The 27,717-nt window shown below is 35.5% G+C and overlaps 1 protein-coding gene across 2 annotated transcripts in view; it reads right to left on the bottom strand.

Annotated features, from left to right (window-relative positions):
• The window catches only part of mib2 (E3 ubiquitin-protein ligase mind bomb 2), a 360,322-nt gene that overhangs the window by 172,410 nt on the left and 160,195 nt on the right, over positions 1 to 27,717 (bottom strand). For both annotated transcript variants that reach the window (XM_090392033.1, XM_090392032.1), the window contains exons 8-9: positions 26,684 to 26,832; positions 17,841 to 17,951 (exon numbers count right to left, since the gene is read on the bottom strand). In XM_090392033.1, coding sequence (XP_090248159.1) covers positions 17,841 to 17,951; positions 26,684 to 26,832 — 260 coding nt within the window. The remainder of the gene's footprint in view (positions 1 to 17,840; positions 17,952 to 26,683; positions 26,833 to 27,717) is intronic.

Consider the following 27,717-nt stretch of genomic DNA (forward strand, 5'->3'; position numbering starts at 1 on the left):
TACATGATCTTATGAAAGTACTACACAAACAGTAACTTCATTACTAGCTTCCTATCAACAATTTTCCTCCAGATCATCCTGTTAACAAATCTTATATGATTCTAAAGAACTTATTATAGTATTAGTCCACCTACATCTTGGTCATACCCTGGATCTTTTCCCTGCCATCCTGACAAAAAACACTTGTTTAGCAAATCTTTCCTCTCTCATTCTGTTTAAGTGACCATACTACCTGAGATAAGCTATGCTAACACATTCCTGAATGCTAACAATGTTCTTTCCTAATATCCTTGTTTTTAATATAATACAGCTAATTCTCTTTTTACATGACTTTTTTTCACACTATTTCATAATAACGGTTTAGAAAACAAAAGCAATTCTATTTTTACACAGACTATTTTGATTTAACACAGTTCAAATGGTGCTTATTTTTAAAATTTCTGTTTGGATTCAGTTCTGTTAAATAGGTATTTCCATTATAATTATCAATTCCTAGAATGGTACATATGTACTTAAACTTGAATTTTGGAGAATTCCCTCGATGTTTTAAATATCGGGGATTACTCTAAGCTACAGAATGTAGACAATTGTGGCAACTTCAAAAAAATCAATTTTTGTAGTTCAAAGGAATGCGGAGAACCGACCAGGGCTTCTGACCTAATGTTCAATCCTCACCTTCTTGTGGTGCACCTTGTTGGGTATCTACCTGAATACTGAACGAACGAGGATGGGCTGCCAATTTGGGATTTAGCCAACCAAATTGTATTCTTATTGGCTTAAACCAATATACAAAACGATGGAACAACATAACAAAATTTCATGCCGGTTGGGGCGCCAACTGGTTAAACAAGGTACCCATTGTTTTCGCCAGGGAACCAGGGCAAACAGCGAAAAGTCAGCTACTGGAAGCACATCCCAACTCAACATCACCAGAGTTAAAGATCGGTACTATCAACATAAGAAGCCTGATTGCAAAGAAATGGAGCTAGCTGAGGAATTAGATAAGGACCAGATTGACATAATGGGGTGATTTGGAGTGGCTGAAACAAAAAAGACAAAAATTGGTTAGATCTTTCTAAGCAATAAATACAAAATGTTATATTCAGGCAATGACAATCAAGGAAAAGAAGGAGTAGCCATAGTATTCAGCACAAAATATAAGGCTCATCTTCTTGAATGGCAGGCAGTCTCAAGTAGAGTGATGTGGGCAAATATCAGAATGGGGAACTGGACAATGAGACTTATTTGTGCCTATGGTCCCACAGAAGGGTCTACTAAGATAGAAGTGGAGGAATTTTTTTTAATGCTTTAGAGAAAGCAACTGACACAATGAAAAAGGAAAAGTTACTCCTTGTTGGGGATCTAAATAGCAGAATAGGAAATGATTGTCAGACATACAAAAATATTTTGGGAAAATTTGGAGAAAAGAGCAAAGCTAATAATAATGGCAAATACCTGTTGGATTTCTGCTCAGGACATGCACTGGTTATTACTAACACCATGTTCCAACATAAAAATGTGCACAAATTCACATGGAGAGACGAGGCAAGGAATAAGAAAAGTGGTGCAGGACACCAGAGTGTACAGAGGATTTGAAATTGGAAGTGATCACTATTTAGTCTTGAGCAGGATAAAATTGAATTTCATACTGAAAAGAATAACATGCAAGAAAGTTTTAAAGTGAATAAAAGTCTAGCAGTTCTCAGATGTGAACTGTAGACTAAAATACACAAAGATTATTGAAGAAAAAATGAAAGATTTTGAGAACAGGAACCAAATCTTGGAGAATCAGTGGCTAGCCTTGAAGAAAACATTGATGGATTCTGCCAGAGAGGCATGTGGTGAGGTTGTGTGCAAGGATAAAAAAAATCAGAACTCCCTGGTGGACACAGGAAGTTAAAGAGGCAGTGAAGGAAAAGAAGAAACCATATCAAAAGTTCCTGGCAAATAAGTCAGTTTGTGCTCTTAGAGAATACAGAGACAAATGCAAGAATGCTAAACAAAAGTCAAGGGATATCTTTGGCAAGAACATAGAAAATAAATATCAAGAAGGTGGTAAGATATTCTGGAGGTTGTTGAAGAAGCTTGGAAATGGAGGAAAGAGTGCTGTAAAAGGAATTAGAGATGATAAAGGTGACATGAGAAAGGGAGAATATGATATCCTTGAAGTATGGAGTAATTACTTCAAAAAATTGCTAAATGAAACAAGCAGTGATAGCACAGTGGTATAAAACACTCAACAGGCATACAGTCAGGAATACTGTTAAATTTATGATCTTTGTAAACTTCATAAAAGAATTTACATGATCACAATTTAACAAGTAGAAACCTTAATAAGAAAATTGTGCTTGCATCTAAGTATAAAATGAAATAAATATATTGAAAAGAATAAATGTTAACTCGTATAAGAACACTGATTGTATAATATTAGAAAAATATGATAATTTACAATATTTAGTTATAAGAATTTTGTATGTAAAAGGGTTGCTTGTTATACTTGGAACAAGAGATTGTAAGTTATGCTAATTCTTAGAAAAAACAGGTCAGCTGATAGTTTGATAAAGCTGACTCGTAAGGTTATCTAGAACCGAAGTAAAGTCCAAGGTCACGGTTCCCGATTTAGACAATGCCGTGGGTCAGTCGCATGCACATGGCCCACCAAAGATGGAAAGTTCAGCAGGGAGACGCCACCCTAACAGGTTACGATAAACGTATCCTAATTTCGGGGGAAAAAAAATTAATTGCAGGAGGTGCCGGTAGGGTCATAATATAAAAGGGTTTGGAATCTCCCCCCCCCCCCCCCCCCCCACATGAGGTCTTTTGCCAGTTTTCGTTTGGAGGTTAACTTATGCAGTTTCATGAGTGACGGTCAGAAGTCCCGTCCGTCTGCCATGACATGGAATATTAATACGTGGGATTTAGGTCCCGTTTTCCTAATCGAGAACAAAAGACACCACATGGTCGGGAAGTAAGGTATTTACCGCATACTAAGCCAACCCTGGTTGGCTTAGTATGCAGGAGGTCTAAATAAAGGAAGGAGATTATCAATAGAAATTGTGGATATCCTCATGGCGAATCTGATGACTGAAGAACAGCAGATAGATTGTATTGTCTTAGAAGAAGCCTGATATACTGCAACCGAGAAGGCCCTCATAATCCGAAGTACCCCAGATATGACCCACTACAGAAGGAATATTTCTTCAGAAATCGCAGACAAGTAGTGTCTAGTAGAAGAGCTTCATTAAACAGTATTGTGAAAGATTTTATGTTAATTCTGTTAATTTAGCATGGCTGTAATTGTAATCCGCATTACTAAGCAATTGAAGGACTTGAATGAGCGTTGAACTAGAACTTTAGCTCACTAAATAGTATAGAGAAAGAGGGAACTAGTTTATCAGTATTACAGAACGAGCAATAGCGTGTATAGATACTAGTATATGTAATTTACCCTTAATTAACCAAAGGTCAAAAAAATTGAATGCAGAGTTCATTGTAGCAAGTGAATTGCTAAGCCCTCATAACTCTTGTGAATTAGTGTGTGTAATCCATTTCTGTCTAATTGAAATATTGTATCATATTATTGTGCTTAAGTGGTTGAAATATTTAAGCCAACTTAATCATTGATGGGAAAGACCCTTATCTTGTATGACAGTTTATCCCACGTGCTAGTGTGAAATTTTCAATGTTTGTATTTTGCTAGTCTTACTAACATTGTATCATTTTAGTATTGAATTGAAGTTTTTAGAATTTAATGTATTGTATTGTATTTATGGGTTCAATAAACTTTAGCTTAAAAGATATATTTCGGTAATTACACCACATTTTTTTATTATTCAGTTATATAAAACACTGAAATAATAGTTCCCGACAAATTTCGTAAATCGTAGGATTTACAACTTCAGGGGGTAAATAGTATAACTTAAAGTTTAAACAAGAGAATTAATAAATACAAATCATAACCGTCTGGCTATTCATAAAACTCAAATGACAGAATGCAGATATATAACGTTATTGATGTTGAACAATACTGGACGATGTCACGTGTTCTTGTTTTCTTTCATACAGTCCAAGCTCAGAGTCTACGCCTGCAAAAAACTTTAGCTTGTCAAATATTCAGTTGTCTGAAATTGCCATTCAATGCATGCTTGTTATAATGTACGAACCTAGGCGCGGAGTTGGCAGAGAGAAAAAGTTAAGTTATGAGATCAAGGTTACGACTGCATGATTATTTCACCACTAAATCATTTAGGAATTTGCTTCTTGTTTTAAATTTCTTTATAAACTAAATATCCTAAATTGCGCACCTTTAAAAAATAAATGTTTTAGGATAATAAAAGGAGCAAGAGCTTAGATTTCTAGTATGGAGGTGACGATACGCAAAGAAAGGGATAAGATATATAAAGGAAAGTAAAGTATAAAGGAAATATATAAATAAAAAAGAATAGGACACAACAATACATATCCATACTTGAAGTAGAAGAAGCCATCAAAGACTTAAAATGTGGAAAGGCAGCAGGAGTAGATGATATTCGACCAGAAATGCTGAAGTATGGTGGTATAAGAGTCTTACAGTGGCTGCACTGCATAGTTCAGAAAGCCTGGATAGAGGGACAAATTCCTGATGACTGGAGTAGAGCTCTCATAGTACCCATATATAATAAGGGAAATAAAACTGAATGTGAGAATTATACAGAGGAACTTCCCTACCGAGTGTTCCTGGCAAAATTTATGCAAGTATACTTGAGAAAATGTTGAGAAGAATTGTGGAAGAAAAAGCAGGATTCAGACCAAATCGAGGCTGTCAGAATCAGATCTTCACTTTACGACAAATAGTTGAGAAAGCATGGGAATATAACAAAGATCTGTATTTAAATTTTGTCGATCTGAAAAAGGCATATGACAAGATGCCAAGAGAGAAGCTATTCAATACACTACTGTTATATATGCCACCATTGACATATAATTGACATATAATGCCTCATTGACACTAATGTGTCAATGAGGCATTATATCAAGCAATACTTAGTCTTTATTTCAGTTGCAAGTCAGCAGTTAGAATTGAAGGAAGTACAGGAAGATGGTTTAATGTTAAATCTGGTGTGAGACAAGGATGAACATTATCCCCTCTGTTATTTATTATCTATATGGATCACATTATGAAGGAAAGTAGTATTAAACATGATATCAGAATTGGAGATGTTAATGTCAGCTCTTTGCTTTATGCGGACATTGTTATGCTTCTAAATAAATCTGCTATAAGTTTGCAAGATTCCCTGACTAAACTGAATAACTGTTGTAATAGATATGGTATGAACGTCAGCAATAAAAAGACAAAGACAATGAAAATAGTTAGAATCATTGAAAATGTCAACTGTGTTTTGAATGAGGAACCTGTGGAACAAGTAGAACATTTCAGCTACTTAGGCACGATTTTTAGTGAGATGGTAAATTAAATATGGAAATAGACAACAGAATCAACAAAGCTGGCATGGTAGGAAGTCAGTTGAATAAATTCATATGGAATAAGAGAGAAATTAGTCGGAACACTAAATTAGCTGGAAACAAGACAGTGTTCAAACCAGTTTTAACTTATGGATCTGAGAGCTGGGTCAGAAGTAAAACACTTGACTAAAGACTAGAGACCACAGATATGAGAGTCCTGAAAAAGATTAGAGGCATGAACAGATGGCATCAATGGCAATATCATATTAAAAAGGAGGATATTAAGAAAAAACTTGACATTGTCAGCATCCAGGAATGCACTAGTAGAGCTAATCTCAGGTGGTATGATCACTTAAACAGAATAGGCAAGGAAAGATTAGCAAAACAAGTGTTCTCTGCCAGGTTGGCAGGAAAACAACCCAGAGGAAGACCAAGATATAGGTGGATTGATATGGAACAAAGTGCCTTAGACGATAGAAATATAAGATCAGATAATGTTGGAGTCTTGACAAGTAACAGACTGATTTGGAGGAAAATTGTAGATAGAAAGTTAAGAATGATGTAAATTTTTACATCATTATATCCTGTACACCCACTGAGGGTACATGTCAGGAATTTGATGACGATTCCCCAAAGCTAAGCCGACAGATGATCCTTTATATTCACTTGCCATTGGTTTCTGGAAGTAGGAAGGTACTATGCTGATTCCTCGAAGTTAAGTTGGTCCGTTAAGAGAGGCCTGCCCAAATAAAGCTGCTTGGAAGGAGTTAAACTGTTTGCTTAACAGCCATTTCTTGTTTACAATTCTAAATGGTTACACATCTTGTGTTTTGTTTTGTGTAATAGAGTTCGTGTCTAAGACCATGGGCAAGGCAATGAAAGGGGTGGATTTTAACATATTACTAGTGCACTAATGGGAGAAGAGCTGCTCATCTGCTGCAACCCTCTTGTTAGAGGATGCTACCAGACGACAATGACCAGTGCACTGGAAGGCAAACAAAAAAGGTTGGATTACAAAAGAAATTTTTAATGAATGGTTCAATGTTTTGTTCCAGAAGTTAAATGCTATTTGATGGGGAAAAAAATCTGGACTTTAAAGTTTTATTGATTATAGACAATGTGCACCTGGCCATCTTGTTTTAGAATACCGAAATGTGAAATTTTGTTTTCTGCCACCTAATACAACATCCTTAATACAACCACTAGAGCAGGGTGTGATCGCTACCTTCAAAACTTACTAAATAAGAAGACATTCCAATACAAAATTTTCAGAATAATTTACTGACAGTATGACAATATTGTATTAAAAATGAGGATATTAGGAAAGAACTTAACATTGCCAGCATCCAGGAATGCGTTAGTAGAGCTAATATCTTGGTCTTCCTGCCAGGTTGGCAGGAAAACGACCCAGAGGAAGACCAAGATATAGGTGGATTGATACAGTACAAAGTGCCTTAGACGATAGAAATATAAGATCTGATAATGTTGGAGTCTTGACAAGTAACAGACTGATTTGGAGGAAAATTGTAGATAGGAAGTTAGTAATGATGTAAATTTTTCATGTAGTACTGTCATATCCTGTATACCCCTTGAGGGTACATGGCAGGAATTTGATGATGATTTACCAACAGTTATTGATGTGTGGAAAATTTTTTTTATTTTAGATTGCATCAAACTTGCTAAGTTGCCATTATCAGATTTGAAACAATCAACTTTAAAGCATGCTGGAAAGCTACTTGGCCAAAATGTGTGAAAAAAAAAAAAAAAGTGATGATTATGAAGAGATTCCACTCATTGCAAGATTAATTAAAGAAGGGTTTCAAATGGCTAGTAAATTGCAAAGTCATTTTCTTACACATGATCCAAATATTGAACGAGCTGAACCGTTTAAACGAGAATTGAAGTCATATATGGCAATATGAAGAATTATACAAAGATCTAGTCAAAACAGGATATCGACGATTAATTACAGAGTTCGTGGTAAAAAAAATTGACCTTCAGAATTATTGAAAAATTAGTGCTAATTTAGAAATACTTTTATTGGGATTATATTGATCAAGTGCATATAACAACTAAGTTATACCAACTAGTTTCACCAACTAAGTCTGTTGGTATCTTCAGGGTACATAACTCATGTATGGCAACTAAAAAGTAAAAAACTGTTACAAACTATAATCAACTGATTCCAATTATATTAAACAAAGAACAGAGCCCATACTATACATTCATAGAGCATGGATGATATCACTTGTTGTTATTTAGGAACATTCTATAGTTGGCACTATAATTCAGTTCTGGCGAGTTGAAGGATCTGATAAGGGTCTTCCAGATCACGGGCAAGATTAGTCCTTGGTTCCTTTTAAGGTTTTGTATACAGCAGGCAACTGTTGTGGCCTCCTTAAAAATTCAGGAGCAGAAGTCCTCCTCCATGTAAGGAATTGTGCTTCTATCTCACTCTATGGTATGGTTTGTTCTTAAGAAATGAAAAGCTAACCCCGATTTTTCTGCTCTGTTATTATTGACGTCACCTATGTGTTCTTTTTGCCTAATTTCAAGTCTCCTTGAAGTTTGGCCGATGTAATTCAAGCCGCACGAGCATGGTATGTTATGAACTCCAACATATTTGGAGAAAGGATGGCTATCTTTTGGAGATCTTAAGAATTGTCTAATCGTTTCTGTGGGTTTAAAGGCCACTCTTATTTTATGTGGTCTAAGGAGTCTAGCAATCTTATTGGAAATTTTTTTTTAACATTTTTAGTGCTAATTTAGTTCCTTTTACTGAAGAAAATATTTTGCTGTTGTAGTATGAACAGGACGGCCGAATTGTTTCAAGTGATGGAAGTGACTTAATTCCAGTCTCACACAAAAGAATGCTGCTACTATCAGAAAGTGTCAGTGAATAAAATTTAATAACCATATACACAAGTGTATTTCGGCCATTTCGAATTTCTGTTTTATTAGTGACACACTATTTTCTTTAAGAAAGATACATATGTATATACATTAAATAAGTATTTAAAATAAAAAATATTCCATTAAAATTAAATAGTATTTTATTCAATGATTTTCATATGTTTTCTTTGAAAATAACTTATTGTTCGTATCGGATTTCACATCTGGAACCATTCTTCTATTTTTCCATATGCACCGCATTCTTTTTACATTGTTTTCATTTACATGGATTTTTCTGGAACCAATCTACCGTGTAAATGGAGAATTGCGTGTACTGTCACTGATTCCACCTGTTTAGTCCCATGATGTTTATCAGGACTATCATATCGGTAGTCTCCAGTTTTATTTCTAACAAAGCTCTCAGATCTATAAGTTAAAGATGGTTTGAACACCATCTGTATACAGCTAGTTTAGTGTTTTGAGTAATTTCTTTTTTATTCCATATAAATTTATTCAGCTGACTTCCTACCATACCAGCTTTGCTAATTCTGCTGCCTATTTCCAAATTTAATTTGCCATCACTAAAAATTACATTCTTCTTTAAATTAAAGATACCAAGAAATTATATCCTTGGTTTAATCCTTTATCCAAGTGTAAGCAAACAAAGTTTGCGGCAATTCGTATAACGAAGGACTGGGGCAACTCATATAATGAAGCTAACACTTCACATCACTTGCCTTAGTATTCCATAATGCAAAGCAAATCTCCTTGTAGACATGTATAATGCTATGCATTATGGGAAGGTCACTACCCAGACCGGTTTCAACCTTTATTGAGGTCTCTTCAGTGGGAGCCAGACCCAGAGGTGATACTTAAGTTCTTCTTCTTTTTTTCAGCCATTTTCTGTCCATTGCTGGACAAAGGTCTCCTCCAGTTCTTTCCACCTTTCTCTGTTCTGTAAATAGTTGAAATGTTTTACTTCTTCTATAGGTTCTCCATTCAGGATGCAGTTGATGTTTTCAATATTTCTGCCTATTTTCCCTGTCTTTGTCTTTTTACTGCTGATTTTCATACCAAATTTATTTCGTCAATTATTCAATTTGGTCAGGAAATCCTGAAGACTTGTCCTGAATTTATTTAGGAGTATCACATCATCATCTGTATAAAGTAAAGAGTTCAGATTAACATCTCAGCTCTTTACATCTATACGAATCACATTATATGTTATCCATATAGGTGATGAATAACAGTGGAGATAATGTATACCCTTGTTGCACACGTGACTTATCAAGCCATCTTCCTGTACCTTCTTCAATTCTAACTGCTGATTTACAACTCAAATAGAGGAGTCCATGTATTGCTTGATATAATGTCCCAGTCATGGCATATAAATGGAGTGTTTTGAACAGCTTTTCTCTTTGCACCTTCCTTGAAAAGGCTTATAGAGAAAAGGGTACAATGAAAGTAACTGATTGGTGAAAGTGACCATGCAGTCCTGCCTTGGGAGATTGCACAAGATGAGGAATATTCTCTCAAGAAGACGTATATGTGGAACTACAAGGCAGATGATTATGATAAACTTAAAAAGAAGCTTAAATCTGTGCTGTGGCATAGTCCATGGGAGATAGTTAAGGGTCATCTAGAGAAACAATATTAAATTGTTTACCTAAGGTGAGTAGGGTTAATCAGGAAGAGAGTCAGATGGATGAATAATATCATCAAGCTTGAGCTACAGAAAAAGAAATGCTGTGGAAGGTATATAAAGAAAAAGGTCACCAGCAACTCATGAACAGTACAAGGCTCAGGCAAGAAAGGTGACCAGTATGGCAAGGAAGACAAAAATCAGATTATAAGAAGAATTGAGTCAAAGTAGGCCAAAGAAAATACCAAAGAGTTCTTTTGTTATGGCACAAGTAAGAGGAAGAATGACGATGGAAGATTAACCTCAATGAATGATGATGGTAACCAGGTGACAGAATCAGATAAAAGAGTTGACTTACTGCTTTAATATATGCGACACACTAATGCAGGAACAGAGGTGGATGAATTGGAAGTTCTTAGGATATTGCAGAATATCAATGTAAATAAAGCTGTGGGATTAGATGGGATATCAGCTCGTGTTTTTTGAGAATATGAATAGAACTGGCAATACCTCTGACTAGGCTCTTTATGTCTCAGCTTGGGTAGAGCTCCAAGTTAGTGGAAAGAAGGCAAAATAATTCCCTTGCATTAAGGGAGGTTCTAAGACTCAAGTAGCAATTTATAGACCAATCAGTATCTCAAGCATGGTGGTAAAAGTATTGGAAAAAATTTGATCAAAAAGAAAATTCAAGAATGGGTGGATAAAAATATACTGTATGAGGGCCAACATAGCTTTCTAAAGATTCAGTCATGCTTTAGTAATTTACTGTCTTTTTATAGAGTGTAAAAGCAGAGTTGGATAAAGGAAATGCCTACACAATGATTCTGCAGGATTTGCAAAGGCATTTGGAACTCTGTTATGCAAATTAGAACAAATGGGATGAATAGTATCGGGCATCCTCTTATCCACTGGTTAAGTGGATAAGAGGGTGCCTGCTAATGGACAGATATCAAAAATTGGTATATGGACAGGTAGAATCAATGCAAAAACAGGTGACTAGTGGTGTGCTGCCAGGTTGTGTTGGGACCATTGCTGTTTAATTTGTACATAAATGATAAAAAAAATAACCTGTAAGGAAATATTCAGTTGTTTATTGATGATGGGAACTTAGGTAAATTAATAGTTAACCAAGGCAATGTGGAGAGCATGCAGGATGATTTAAATAGGCTGTCAGTATGGACAAAAGCTAATGGGTATCAGTTTAATGTCAAGAAATGTAAAGTTTGAGATAAATAAATTACAAGCTGTGTTTCACATTGATGTCACTGTACTCCAGGAAATAGATGAAGCTAGAGATTTAGGTGTGGTAGTAGACAGAGAGTTAAAGTTTAGCGGAACAAAGTGCTAAGGTTGCTAACGTAGCCCATTAGATTACTTGGCAATTGAAGAACACATGAACAAGTAGATATAAGGAGGGTGTTATTCCTCTTTTATGAGGTCTTGATACATCCACATCTGGATTATTGTGCTCAAGTCTGGTCTTCTGGGTTTCTTGGGGATGAGGAAGTGGTGAAGACGATTCAGAGGTGAGTGGTCTGTGGAGTGTTCCCTATGAAGATAATTTGAGGACAGATTGAAGGTCTGTGGACTGCTGAAGTTGGTCGATAGGGGAAAAAGGGAGGAATATGATAGAAACATTTAAGTGTTGCTTAAAGGGTTTTACAGGAATGATGCAGAGGAAATGTTTCAGCACTTGGCTGGAGGTGCCAGAACAAGGGGTCATCCCTGGAAGTTGAATAAAGATATGGTTAACAAGGGTGTGAGGACTAATTTTTTGCTTGGAAAGTTGTGAATAAGTGGAATGGGTTGCCCACATTGATGCCAGTGAAACCTTATCAAAATGGACTAATAAAAGGCAACTATATAGACACTTGGGCGCTGCCTATGTTTTCTAAGTAGCCTGCACTATGGCAACTTGTGAATGCCAGGGAGTATATTCCCATAAGCTCTGGTCAACTTACTTTATGAAACTTTCATAGTTTCTACATTTGGTTTGAAATAATGCTGGATCTAATATCCACTTTGCTTATATAATATAACAATGTTCATTTCATGATTATTGGTAGTATTATTTCGGTATTATTATTTTCAGTGTGATATCCATCCCCAACAGACTTTTTCCATAGAAAAAGCATATGACAAAGTACGAACAGACAAGCTTTTCAAAATGCTACAATTATATAGAGATCTATAATGTTCCATTTACTCCATATAAATGTGGTGTTTAAAAAGCCTGGTACAGGAAGATGATCTGATGTATATCAGGCATAAGCCAAGGATGTACACTATATCCACTGTTTATCATCATCTAATCACATTATGAGGAAAAGTGGCATTAAGTCAAATATTGAAATTATTACAGGCTACTCATATGGAGTCCTTTGACTCATCAAGGGAGGCCCTAAATCATGCCAAGCAGTATCCAACATTTATGCAGTATTTTATCATACTCCCATGTGGATGTATGATTCAATCACAGTCATGGCACCAACAACAAACTGGCAACCCATTCCACTCATTCACTACTCTCCAAGCAAAAAATCTAGTTCTAACACTCTTGTTCAGTTTCCAAGGATGGGCCCTAGTTCTCCAACCATCAGACCTGTTCTGAAAAATTTCTTCTGTATTAATCTTGTAAAAACCCTTCAGTAATTTGTATGTGTCAATCATATCATCCCTTTACCATTTGGCAAACAATTTCTGTAACCCAGAAATCTTCAGCCTGTTCTCATAAGGTTCATCCCATAGACCTGCTGTGGTAGCTATGGTAACATCTTGGTTACTCTCCTGTGGATCCTCTCCACCTCTTCCTCATCGCCAAGAAACCAGGTGACTTGATTTGCATACAATCAAGATGGGGTCTTATCAAGCCTCGATAAAGTGTAATAATAAACTGCTGGTCTCTGCTTGCCAAAGTATTCTTCAGTAACCAAATAATCTGATGAACTGCTTTAGCCACTTTTGCTATGTGACCTCTAAATTTAACTTCCTATCCACCAGTACTCTGAAATATCTGGAAACATTAATTTCCTGGTCTCAGTACAGTTCTATCAATGTGGCATACAGCTGATAATCTTTTCACCCCAAAATGCATAACCTTACACTTTGCCACATTAAAGTGATATCCAATCTCCATTGCTCAAACTGCCAGTCTATCAAAATACCCTGTAAAATTTTATCATCTGTATTAACTATTATTCTACCCAATTTTGCATCATCGGCAAACAACTGAACAGATCCTTCACTATATCATTACTGTACAAATTAAATAGTAGTTGCCCAAGAACAGAGCCCTGTGGCACACCACTAGTCACAGGCCTTCTTCTGGACTACTGATGAATAAACTACTCTCTGATATCTCTCAACCACCCACTTATCCACCTCACCAACACTTTTATCCATCCCCTATGTGCTGCAGATTATTGATTAGAATTCCATGTGGTATACTATCAAAGGCTTTTGCAATGTCCAGCAGTATCACTGTAAACCCATTACCTTTATCCAGCTCAGCAATCACTGTAGCAAGTTACTGAGGCATGACCTTCCCTTCACAAAACCATGTTACCCCCCCCCCATTGAGTAACCCATTTTCATCTATCCATGTCTGCATTTTGCTTGTGACCAATTTCTCCAGTACCTTGGAACCTCCTTTATGCAATGGAAATATTTTCCTCTCTTTCCACCTCTTGGAACTAAAATGGAGCAGAAACTTAAATTAAACAATGTGATCAAAGGCACAAACAATTCCCTAGCACCTTAATGTAAAACTCAAGCTATTATACCATCTAATCCCATAGCTGTATTCACATCAAGGTTCTGTAATATGCTATGCACCTCCTTTTCTTTTACCTCAGTTCGCATATAAGTCTTTGCCTCTCTCATTACTGCATCCACCTAGATCAGTGCTTCCCAAACTTCTAGATGTCAGGGCCCCCTTTGCAAAAATTAAAATATTTCACGGCCCCCCTCGAAAAAAAATCGTAATGGAGAGATATATTATTATAATATTTATTGTATTTATATTCAATACAAAACATACACAGCGAATATTGCAAAAATCAAATGCATATATTACATTTTTTGCCTCTTACCGTTTGGTTCTCAAGACGATGCGGGTTGTTCTGGTAAAATATGAAATACTATCCTTTTTTTTGAGTCTGTTTCTGCTTCTTCTGATTGTTTGCGGGAATTTTTTTTATTTTTTATCAGCCACTTATCCATCTCAGGGTTACATTTTATAACGTAGAATAGATCAAATAATATCACCACTTACCGATACTGGCACACCACAGACTGATAACATGAAATTAGTGAATATTACCTGAATAAGGGAATCCCCAGGCCAGAAGCATTTTTCTCTTTTGTGACTTTTCTCCCTTTAAGGTAATTAAGCCTAACGCGAAACAGACAGCAAAGGCAGGTTATTAAAAAGTGCATATGATTGGTGCGGTATTAACAAAAGATCATGCAACTGAAAGATAAAAGCATAGCTGACAATTGAGTTGAAATGCTAACTCTCTTCAACCAAATTCCATATGTGAAACTGCCATAACATTCATACACACACATACACACACGTCAGGATGGTGTACTACTTTCACTAAAGATAATTTTAGTTTTACAAATTGTTTTATGTAAAAATTTTATATCAACCTAATGCCATTATGCCAAAGCAAACAAAAGTTGATACTGAATATATAGTGGAAAAAAAAAAAAAAAAAAAAGACAGATTTATATATCCACTCTATATATATATAAAAAGATAAGCCAAAATTTGAAACGTTTTCATGTCATGTTTTTTGTCCGGCATATAATATAACATATATTGGTGTGAGTAATGTAATTATTTTTATATAAAAAATTTAAGGAAAATATTTTTTTTTTTAAATAGAAAAATATTAAATGCACTATTTTTGTAGATATTTTTAATTGCATAAGACAATGCTAATATTGAACAAAAATGGCTGTTTTCAAGTCTTAGCAAGTAGTGCAACAACAAGGCGACTCACGGCAAAGGTGGGGCAAGCTCTGAGCATCTGATCCAAAAATAACCAGCTTACCAGCCAGGAACCGGGGGGATTGGGTGCCACAGGGCTCCAATACCAGCAAATATCTTTTTTGAAGACTTTGAACAAAATGCAATCTCCTTTTCTACTTTTAAGCCAAAAATTTGGCTTAGATATGTGGATGATATATTCCTCATCTAGGAACATGGTATTGAGAATCTTCACACTTTTCTCAATCACTTAAACAACTTCCATCAAGACATCAAATTAACCATGGAGATGGAAGAAAATGGATCTCTAAGTTTCCTGGACTTTAAACTTACTAAACACCTGAGGCCATAAAAATCTCCATCTTTAGAAAACATACATACACAGACACAGAGACAGATACCTGTATGCATCCTCACATTGCTATCTGGCACAGAAGATGGGTATCATCTCAACTCTAGCGCATCGTGCTAGATCTGTACTGTCAGATGAAGAGGAACTAAAAAATGAGCTACAACATCATAAACATAAAACATAAATAAAACATAATACAACATAAAAGGACCTTCAAAAACAATGGCTACTCTTCAAAAAGTATCAATAAACAACTATACCACCGTCAACAAAACAACATAGTAACGCAGGATGACCGTCAACAAAACAACGTAGAAATACAGGACAACCCCACAGGCTACATCTCCTTGCCATACATCAGCATGCTCTCCGAGAAACTGAATAGAATTTTAAGAAAGTTTAACATAAAAACATGCTTCTCTACTCTTCCCAAACTAAGATCAAGTTTAAGCAATCACAAACAAGCTCATAACCATCTACAATTCCCAGGTGTGTATGAAATCACATGTGACTGCAGGAAACCATACTATGGCCAAACGGAAAAGTCTATCCTCCTATGTCTCGAGGAACAACAAAGAGACATCGCTTACAAAAGAACTAGAGCTAGTGCCCTCTCAAGCCATGTCCTGTTTTCAGTTAACACAAATAATGGAGGCCGCCAACATGAGATAAACTGGACAACAACTTCAAACCTGCATATATGCCACGACGAGGTAGAACGTTGCATAATCGAGTCTAAAGAGGTTGTCATGGACCCTCTTCATACAAACAGTAACCCCAGCTGTAATTTGCCTGACTCTTTTAGCTCTGCTGTCAGATATTGGCACACTCGTGAAATCACATGCACACAGGTTTCTAGCAATAGAACTTTAACATGGACTGTAGCTCCAGTTCAAAATAACTGTAGTTTATAGTCGATTTTATAATTTTATAATTTATGGTTTCATAGTGACTCAATGTTTCTTTACAGTGTTTTTTTATTGGCTTTCTAAGTTCTATCATGCCTGAAGTAGTCGGCCACCCCCACTGAAACATGTTGCGTATTTTAATAAATTGCATTATTTATTCTAATTCTCGAATCTCAGTCAGTATATAAAAAGCATGAACATATCCCAATTCCGAGTCAACACTACATCATATATATATATATAAAAAGTGAATTTGTTAAAAAATGCATGATAGTTTGACAGGCTTGATAGTTTGTCCTGAAAAATGATAATTATTTTCATATATATCATTGTCAAAGAATACTATCACAGAATGTATTATGGATATTTCTGAAAACTTAAACTTGCAATTTAAGAATAAAGCTCATTTTTTTCTTGCATTTTCCACTGCCATTGATGAAAGCACTGACATGTAGCACAGCTTTGTATTTTTAATCAAGGTGTTGATGAGGATATGTACATCAGATAAAAATTCCTGGAGTTTGTATCTCTGAAAGACCAACAAGGGAAGATATATTTCAATCTTTGATTATCTTCTCTTTGAATAAAACAGATTGGAAACAGATGGTGAGTTTGATAACAGATGGAGCTTTGCAAATAGTGATTCAGATGTAGTGTCCAGATTAAAATCAAAATTGCAGGCTATAAATACAGATCATCTCTATAGTATGCATTGCATTATACATCATGAAGTGCTATGCTGCAAAGCTCTCAAAATGGACCATGTCATTGATATTGTGGTAAAAACAGTTAATTTTATATGAGCACAAGGCTTAAATCACCAACAATCTGATAATTTAAGTGAGATCGATATTCAGACTGCCCTACCTATCATAGTTATGTTCGTTGGCTAAGTAAGGGTACTGTATTCAAATCGCTTTTATGAATTGTTTGGTGAAATAAAAGGTTGTGATAATGAAAGAAAAAAAAAAAGTGCCTGAATTTGAAGTTACTGAATGGATTCAAGATTTAGCTTTTATGGTTGACATTACTGGTCATTTGAACAATTTGAAGCCAAAAATGCAAGGAAGCACAAGCTAGTGACTGAACTTTTTTCATGCATTGAAGCCCTTGAGATCAAGCTTGAGCCAATAAAATGTTAAAAAGGTTATTTCACTTTGCTACCTTGAAATCATTCGAATATTCTCCCAATTACAAAAAAATATCCTTTGAAAAGTACAGCTATGTAATTTCTAATCTAAGAAGAGACTTTTAAAAAAGGTTCTTAGATGTATATGAAATGAATCAAACTCTTCATTTTCCTGGATCCATTTTCTGTTGACATAGACATTATGCCTAACTCTAACTTGAAGTGATGGATATGGAGTGTGATTTAGCTCTTAAGGATAAGTTTTCAAAAGTACACAAAAGCATTTAATCAATATTTGGGAGATAAATATCCTGAATTCAAACTATTTTCCCCAAGAATAATGTCTACGTTCAGAAGTTCATATGTTTGCAAGCAGTTATTCTCTCAAATGTATATAAACAAATCAAAATAGTTCAAGAATAACTCATGACTATTTAAATGTGATGGTGAAAGAAGACGATTCAAATTTTTTTGCTAACCTTTGTCAGTGCACCAGGATGCAATGTCCAGCGATTATTGCAACCTTCATATTGAACTCTAATATCTCCTCTCTCTGTAACACGATGTACTGTTCCAACTTTTCCAATAAACTAAATGGGGAAAAACAAGTAGAAATTTAATACATACATTTTTTTTTAGAGTTCAATGAATAAAACAACTTTGAAATATATTTCAATTAAGTATGCTTAAGTAAATTACAAACAGTTTTATTTTATATTGTTATGATATATTCTTTCAGGATTGGTCTGTAGACATGCTCATTCTCAGGTGTATTTCAAAAAATGTGTATGTACCCAAAAGAGTGTCTGCCTGTCAATGAATATATTCTGATATTCTGGATAAGAAGATTTTATTCAAATTTGGTATTTATGAAAATGCATCATGCAATTCCAATTTCTGTTTCATCTGAGCCATTTTCAAGGCAAGATGAGGCAAGAGAGGACAAAATACATCAACATTATATAATGCAATAACTTTTTCTCTGGCCAGATGCAGTCGTGCAACAAAATTTGGGATTAAGGATGCATACAAGATGGCTGTGATTTAGTTTCAATTGTTATATACTGCATATTTTTTTAATATCTGATCTACACACAAAAGGCCACAAGACCTATAGCACACTAGTGCTGTTTGTGAGCAAGAGGAATAGAAGAAAGGAGGAGTCTGTTCATATTTTGCTTGAACAGCTGAGGGTTGTAATCTTTGGGGAAGGCAGAGTGGAGGAGAACGTTCCAAAGGACAGAAGTATATAAAAGAAAAGAGGAGGCAATGAAGTTGGTTCGGTGAGTTTTAAGATGGACTGTAAAAGGGTGCTGGTTTAGCAGTGGCTCTTGTTTTAATGATTTTGAAGGAATAATAGTGGCCAATTTAGCAGAGCACTGTTCATTAAAGTAATCAGAGGCACAAGGCAGAAACTGAATGTCTGTGAGAAAGGGACTGAAGGGGATTTGTGAGAGAGGATTCATTAATTAGCCAGATTGTCCTCTTCTGGATAGTTTTTTTTTTTAATTTATTATTTATTTATTTTTTATATTGAGAAAATAATTCACTCTGCATTAGCTAGATGGAATTTTAGTTAAAATCTGGTATACAGAATTGCTATTAAAACTGGTCATATTATTTCAGTTTGGTTTCTATCATGCCATTTATTATTAGGCAAATAAATCAGTAAATAAAACAAAAATGAGTCAGTGGGTCTTAAACTAACACAACTATTTGACATACTCAGATTTTTACTAGGGATGTAACTGAAGCATAAATATTTGGCTGAATAAATGAATATCAAATATTCAATATCAATTTGCAATTCTGCTGAAGCATACTGAATTAAACTTTAGGGGAAAAAAATAATAAATTGTTTCTCCACCCACAAAAGAGTGCAAACCTATAGTACCTCAGTACCATGGATGGGCTAAGGAACTCTGCTCTAAAGTCAAACATGGAACTTTATCAAGCTACTTCAAGTGCAAAAGTATGCTGCTTTCTAGTGGCAGGAACTGGATACCTTCGTATGGATGAGTTGCCTACTATGCTATTTTCTCCATTTTAGTTTAGCAGCACTTTGTTCCATCACTATGAGTTCAACAAAGCAGAATGAGGACCCTCTCCTGCTTAGGAAGGGACCATGAAACTCCACTCCTGTGATTGATCTTCCTCTTGACATGGATGGCAATGTCTGTGTCAGATGTCCCTGCAATGCCTATAAGGCAACTTCTACAACCTCCATGAGAAGACTAGCCATTAAATCAACACTGAATTCTAGAATGAATAGGGCTCTGTTGCAACCATCAATACAGACAATATATTTGTTCCACTTGCAGTAAGGCCTTTACTATCCAGCAGCCTGGGTATGCATCAGTGAGCAAAACATTCCGTCATCCCAGTGAACCATTCTGCAACTTTAAATCTTCTTATAACATCCACTTATCAAAATATCTTGGTTCAGCCAGAACCATCACTTCAGAGACACTATCTGTTCAGACTGCCAGAGTGCCTTTACCACTGCTATTAGTCTTTAAGTTCACTGCCATGAAAAACATCTTAATGCTATTAAGGTTGAAGTTTATAGTAAGTGGGCAAAAGTACGATGAACTACTGAAGAGGAACATTCTGCAACTTCCAATGTTCCTACAAGATCTAATTACCAAAATATCTTAATCCAACCAGGAACATTATCTCAAAGACACTTTATCTGCCCAGGATGTCAGCAAGCCTTGACCACCTCTGTCAGTCTTGGTGTTCGCTGTGCAAAACATCTCAGGTTGCTGTTAATGCATGAAATTTGTACTGAACATGCAAAAGCATAATAGACTGTTGAAGAGGAACATCATCTTGTCTTCCATGAAGTCTCATTAGCTACAGAAGATACAGCTCATATCAATGAGGTTCTGTCAGAGATTTTGCCTAGGCAGACAATAGCTACAATAAGATTTCATTTTAAATTACCATTCTACAGAGAAGTGATGATGTGACTGCAGACTATGTTAGAAGATCCCACAAGAGCAGGAAATACCCATGTAATTCCTGTTTTCCATCGCTATCATTTTGAGGGTAGTGAGGCCAGTACAAATCCATCTGTTCTTCAAATATGCCTTACAAAATCTCAGGATCAGCTTCCTCTCCCTCAGTATCAAAGGGTTTTAAAGAGGTTCATTAGATTGTCACTCTGTGAAGTAACTATTTAAATTTTTTGAAGACTGGATTTTACAGGCAACATACTCCTTCTGGTTAGTAGAGTATCATCCTGCATCATCTGTTTGATCCAAAGGGAAAAAGAAAAAGCATCTTTATGTGAAATGCAGATATAAGAACTAAAGCCATTGTGCTAGAATAACAGAGCATCTACTCCTCCAAGTGAGATACACAAGGCATTCGTTCGCTTTTGGAGGAATGTCTTTTCCATGCCACCACCATACCAATCTGATTTAGTTCTTCCTTCTATTTCTATGTCCATTGGAATGGACCTAGAAATAGAACTTTTTTCTATTTCTAGGTCCATTGGAACTTTTCCATCCATCTTCTTTTGATGAAATAGTCTCCACATTCAGCTACTTCATCAGCTGCAGGATCAGATGGTTTACTATTGCAGTGCATTGGTAAGGTCCTCTGCCTATCTTCCAAGATTTAATCAATCTACTTCTGTTTACCAAATGTCTACATCATATCTATGAAAGTCGAGAACAGTGTTCATTCCAAAGAAGGAAGATGAATCTGTACTCTCTCTGACTACCAACCAATTACAGATGCTCCTGTTCTCTTACATCACTTTCATAAAGTGTTAGCTAAACATCTGCAGTCAATACATCCAACATGATTTTAGGCATAGCCTTCATCCCTGCTGATGGCTGTGCTGAGAATATCTTCATTCTTTCCTTTCTTTTCTAATCCCCAAGCCAACCTCGACTAAACATCTGCAGTCAATACATCCAACATGATTTTAGGCATAGCCTTCATCCCTGCTGATGGCTGTGCTGAGAATATCTTCATTCTTTCCTTTCTTTTCTAATCCCCAAGCCAACCTCGACTTCTTTATGGTATCCCTGGAACTCCAAAAGGTCTCTGACATTGTCCTTTCAAGCTATACCTCAAGCTGTCTATTGCAGGATATTTTGAAACTTTCCTCACTTATATATATATATATCAGAGATTTACTATGCAAATTCCCTTACTATCACCCTGGACCCCAAATCAACATCCATCCTAGCATTTAGGGATGTACACCAAGGAGACCCTCTCTTCTATTTTCTTCAATTGTGTCATTGATGAGTTTCTTCGTACTTCCAAGTCATATTGACTACTCTCTTGACAAACCACTGTTAATGCTATGACATCGCTGATGACCTTACACTCATAGATTCTACTAGAGAAGGCTTGCAGAAACTTCTCAATCAAACAGTCAACTTCTTTCGATGTGCCACTAGCATTTTTTCATGCCACTGTAAACCATAGTGGTCATGGAATTCTCTCATCATAATGGTAAGTGCCTAGATTTGTCTATCCAGATTACAGAAATTCTCTCTCTCTCTACTTCATTATTCTGAGTGATTCATTTCTTTTGTTGGATAAAAAAGCTAGAGTTTCTTGGAGGGGAATCTGCCGCCTACATATGCGACAGATTAATTCATATTCAGTTGACAAGCTCTTATAAAGGTTCTTCGCATCCTAGATGGGATTCAAACCTAAGTTTGTAGACAGAATTCATCTGTCTATTAAGTTTGGTTCTAAGTACAGCTAGTAAAACCACTTAAAATATCTTTTAAATATCTATAGTATCCATGGAAATTAAAACTAAATTAAGCTTTAATTGTACATAGCTGATACCACTATAGTTACATGGTAACTTCAATTATGCTAGATTGGCAGAAGAAAGATCATTATTGGTTCAATTCTAGTAAATGACTAGGAGAAGTTTTTCTAATATAAAATTTCACATGAATATTTTTCCTTCATGCTAATTTTTACAAGTTTTTTTTTGAAGGAAAAGGAATTATCATTGTTTGTGAAAAATACGTTTGTATATGACATAACTTTATCATAAATTTTGTGTTATTAAAATTGGTGTCGCATGAGTCATGACATCAGCATATCTCATGGTTAACGTGACTCCGAGATGGAAAGCAGAGAAGACAACCATGCGCACTAGGTGCAAAACTTGAGATATAAAAGCTTTCGCTTCAGGAAAGAGGAGTTTTTTTGTCTTCCCTGGGATCATCACCATGTAAGGATCTACTATCAGTCATCGAAGCATCTCACACAAGGAGATCAGCACATGGCATCACTGAGAGGTCATTGGTAAGGAGAAGCATTCGACAATAGGAAGGATATTCATTGGCAGAGATCATCCATATTGCCTAGAAAAGAAATTCTTAGGATAAAATAAGTGCCTAATACTAAAGTCAGTGTCATGTATAGTGAACTAAAATTAATGTTAAATGAGTTCACACTTGTTATGTCTAAGTGTTTATGACTTGTAAATTGAACTAGACTATAGATGGGTTATGAGAAAGAATTGTTAGGATTTTAGGAAAACTACATGGAATTGTCTAGGACTTTTTTTTTTTTTTTTGTAGCTATGCTTATAGTTAGATTGAACATTGTAAAAGGTTTTATGAGCTTCATTAAATTTTGCGAAACAATACAGTGAGGTCGAGTGTCAATGCACTAATCCAAAAAATTTTGGGGTTAGCAGCACTTTGTTCTATCACTATGAGTTCAACAAAGCAGAATGAGGACCCTCTCCTAGTTAGGAAGGTTCCTCAGCAGGATGTCTACGAACTATGAACCTGGAGGTATCTGACTAACGAAAGGAAAGGAATTTAAATTATGTTAGTTAATAAGTTTAAACCACGACTGACACAAAAGTGATGGTCAGAGGTTAAGGGAAATAACATTTACGTTATCTCCATTTAAAACTCTCACAAACTCACACTCATAAGAAATTTAACTGGCACTCAATAAACAAGTTAAATAAAGAGTGTGAACAAGTATAAAGAAATCAAAAGATAAATAAAGAGATTAAAATAGGGGTTATAACAAATGGCACAGATAAAATAGATAAAGCCTTTATCAGTCAGGAATACATATGTATACTTGAAATAGAAAAAGCCATCAAAAGTCTGAAATGAGGGAAAGGCAGCAGGAGTAGATGACATCTGACCAGAAATGCTCAAGTATGGAGGTATAAAAGTCTTACAGTTGCTGCACTGCATAGTTCAGAGGGCTTGGACAGAGGGACGAATTCCAGATGATTGGAGCAGAGCTCTCATAGTACCCATATATAAAAAGGGAAATAAAACTGAATGTGAAAATTACAGAGGTATTTCATTACTGAGCATTCCTGGTAAGATATATGCAAGTATACTTGAGAAACGGTTGAGAAGGACTGTGGAAGAGAAGCTTGGTGAAGAACAAGCTGGATTCAGGCCAAATAGAGGCTGTCAGGATCAGATTTTCACTTTACAACAGATAGTTGAGAAATCATGGGAAAATAACAAAGATCTGTTTAACTTTCATAGATCTGGAAAAGGCATATGACAAGGTGCCAAGAAAGAAGCTATTCAAAACACTACGGTTATATGGTGTCAATGGGACATTATATCAAGCAATACTTAGTCTTTATTTGATTTGTAAGTCAGCAGTTAGAATTGAAGCAAGTATAGGAAGATGGTTTAATGTTAAATCTGGTGTGAGACAAGGATGTACATTATCCCCTCTGTTATTCAATATCTATATGGATCACATTATGAAAGAAAGTGGTATTAAACCTGATATCAAAATTAGAGGTGTTAATCTCGGCTCTTTGCTTTATGGTGACGATACTTCTAAATAAATCCACTACAAGTCTGCAAGATTTCCTGACTAAACTGAATAACTGTTGTAATAGATATGGTATTTAGGTCAGCATTAAAAAGACAAAGACGATGAAAATAGGCAGAAACATTGAAAATATCAACTTCATTGTGAATGGAGAACCTAAGTAGCTAAAATGTTCTGAACAAGCAAAACATTTCAGCTACTTAGGCACGATTTTTAGCGAAGATTATTATTATTATCATTATTTGACACCTACAGGGAGTACAAAGGCTCATTGAGGGAGGGCACCTAATCTACAACTCTTCGTCTCCACCACTCAACCTCATCGACCAACCGTATCATCTACACCAGTGTTTCTCAAAGTGTGGTATGCGTACCCCCAGGAGTATACGCAAAAGGTCTTCAGGGGATACGTGGAAATTTTTGGCTATCATGGAATCATTATATTTCTCAACAAATAATGCAATTACAGACAACTGGGATAAAAACGGCACTAACTAATGAATCACATCTCCCTCCAACAGAAACTGCTATACAGACTCACGCAAACCATATGTGGTTTTGCTTGACACCACCCCGTCGTGAATGTGTTAAAACTAAGAAATATATAGTGAATGTGTTTCAGATATTATATAATTCAGTTGAAGAGAACTAGCATTTCAACTCAACAGTTGAAATGCTAATTTGTCTTTGGTTCATGCTATCTTTTGTTAATACTGCACCAATCATATGCACCTCTTCATAACTGCTCTACGTATCTCAAGTCTTGTAAATTACTGGTAATTTTTGCTTGAAATAAAGGGAAAGAAGATGAAGCTATTTGGGTAGATGACTTTGACGATGCACACAAGGAAACTGTTCTCGATGTCTAAAGTAGCGATAGCGAGTAGGAGCTTCTTGGTAAGTCACATCATTTGCAATTTTTTTTCTGAAAACTTTAGTTTCCGGAACTCCCTGCATATATTTTGCGCCAGGATTTTTTAGCTTTAATTTTGGGAAAAAAAGTGCGAGTTATATTCAAGTAAATATAGTAATATATTTAGCTTTCAAATTCTTAAGTATGGATCATTGGTTAAAGATTGGATTTATAAAACCCACAAAAGAGAGCAATATAGCAAATACGAGTAGCTATAGGCAACTAGTATTTGCTAATATTTGTGTATTTGCATATATAAAGAAATATACTTTATTTATTATTTGATAAGGGGTACTTGATTATAATGAAAATTTAAGAAGGGGTACGCGAATATCTGAAGTTTGATAAACACTGATCTACACCAATGCTATCTACTGTCCACCACCACTACTAGTATTTTCACAGACAATCACAAACATCCATGCCCAGCGGGATTCGAACCTGCAGCCTTTTTGCCTTGAGAGCGGATATGCTAACCACTCGGCCAACCAGGTCGGCAGATGGTAAATTAAATATGGAAATAGACAACAGAATCAACAAAGCTGGTATGGTAAGAAGTCAACTGAATAAATTTATATGGAATCAACTTAATAAATTTATATGGAATAAGAGAGCAATTATCCAAAACACTAAATTAGCTGTATACAAGACGGTGTTCAAACTAATTTTAACTTATGGATCTGAGAGCTGGGTTAAAAGTAAAACACTTGACCAAAGACTAGAGACCGCAGATATAAGAGTCGTGAGAAAGATTAGGGGCATGAACAGATGGCATCAATGGCAAATCATATTAAAAACAAGGATATTAGGAAAGAACATGATATTGTCAGCATCCAGGAATGCATTAGCAGAGCTAATCTCAGATGGTATGGTCACTTAAGCAGAATGGGAGAGGAAAGATTAGCAAAACAACTGTTGTCTGCCAGGTTGGCAGGAAAACGACCTAGAGGAAAAGCATGATTCATCCTTTCATAATTATGCACTGCCTACAAAATTAGCCAAAAGCCTCATGAAATTTCAAGAATTCATCTAATACATATTTTTGTTGTGATGAAAGAAATGTTTATTGCAACAATGCCAGACTTCACTTAAGATTGTCTGAACAGAGATAATGGACTGAACTTGGAGGGTTGTGAAGGGGTGGAATGCATTGCCAGAGGTGGTTGTGAATGCTTAGTCTGTGATTGAATTTAAGAAGTATGATAGGTATTGTTTAAATAATGGTTAGTGTGTCAATGTGGGGTCTCCCGCGAGGAGTCTTTTGACTCCATGGAGACACCATTATAATAATAATAAGAATGTAACATCTCTGCTTTAACATTAGTGACTAAATTGAATATATATTTTTTGACTCTTGGTCTGCTTTCTAAGTAACCATTTTCTGCTCACCTCAAGAAGATCCAGAGATGAAATATAAAAAGATGTCAATAAAAGACATTGTCTCTTATAAATTTGTGCAAATGAATTAACTGAAATTCCCAATCCCAATTAATTTTATTCCTAAAGTAATGTAATCATAATTAACAAATACCATAAAGATGCATGCAAGTGCTCATTAAATTGTGCTTAGCATATTTTAATTTAAAACAGTACCTCTGACATTCTAGGATTCCATCCACCATGTCCTTCTTGCATTACCTTTAAAGTTTCTACATCTAATAACACTTTTACTTTATCACCAACACTAAATTGTGGGTGCTGGAGTACTGTACTTTTAGCAGCATGAGTTTCCACTATTTGTCCTAAAATGATATATGACATTTAATAAGAACATAATGCATACAGTAAAGCAAAAACTTTTTAAAGGAAGCATTTAAAGAAAATTTTCAAACTTTATTTGGAAATTTGTTTTATATTCTCTAGATAATTATATCAAATAAAAAGAATTACATAAGCAATAAAAAATAACTAACAGTGGGTTTATAGGTTCTAACAATCATTTATAAAACCCACTAGTTTCGCCACTTAAGCTAGTGGTGCCTAGCTATTTGTTATCCAAACATCTTGCTAATCATCTAAGGGAGCACATTACACATGCCTTTACGCATCATGGATGCCAACTTCAAAAATAAGCAACACTTTGTAGAAAAACTAGGAGAAATTGCTATCTCACCAACAGACATTCTAGCTAGTCTGGATAATGTATCATTATTTCACAAATGTTCCTGTGGATGAAGTTATGGTACTTATAATATGTTCCCTCAAGACATCTTTCAACTATTTAACAGTGTCTCAACTCAAATTTCTTCTGATGGAATGGAAAAATCTCCAAACAACTGTTGTGCCTTGCAGTAGGAAGCGCTCTATCTCCTCCTTGTGTGAACTTACTCATGGAAAACTTAAAAAAAAAAAAAAAAGTCTTGTTATCTACAAATCCTAAACAGTCACTTTGGTGAAAATATGTAGACATATTCATGATATGGAAACACAGTGTGGCTGAGTTACACGATTTTCTGTTATGTATTAATTCTTTCCACCATAAAATCAAAATTCACTTTAAAACTTGAAAATGAAGGAAAATTATCTTTTCTAGATGTTCTATTTACAAAAAAAAAAAAAAAAAAAAAAAGGAGCAGACGGAAGCAGTTCTCTTGGTGGGTACTAAGCCGACTCATACATGTAGTTAT

This window comes from Typopeltis vanoorti, chromosome 4 (genome assembly GCF_054136105.1).
Source record: "Typopeltis vanoorti isolate ZY-2024b chromosome 4, IOZ_Tvanoo_1.0, whole genome shotgun sequence".
Classification (NCBI taxonomy): Eukaryota; Metazoa; Arthropoda; class Arachnida; order Uropygi; family Thelyphonidae; genus Typopeltis; species Typopeltis vanoorti.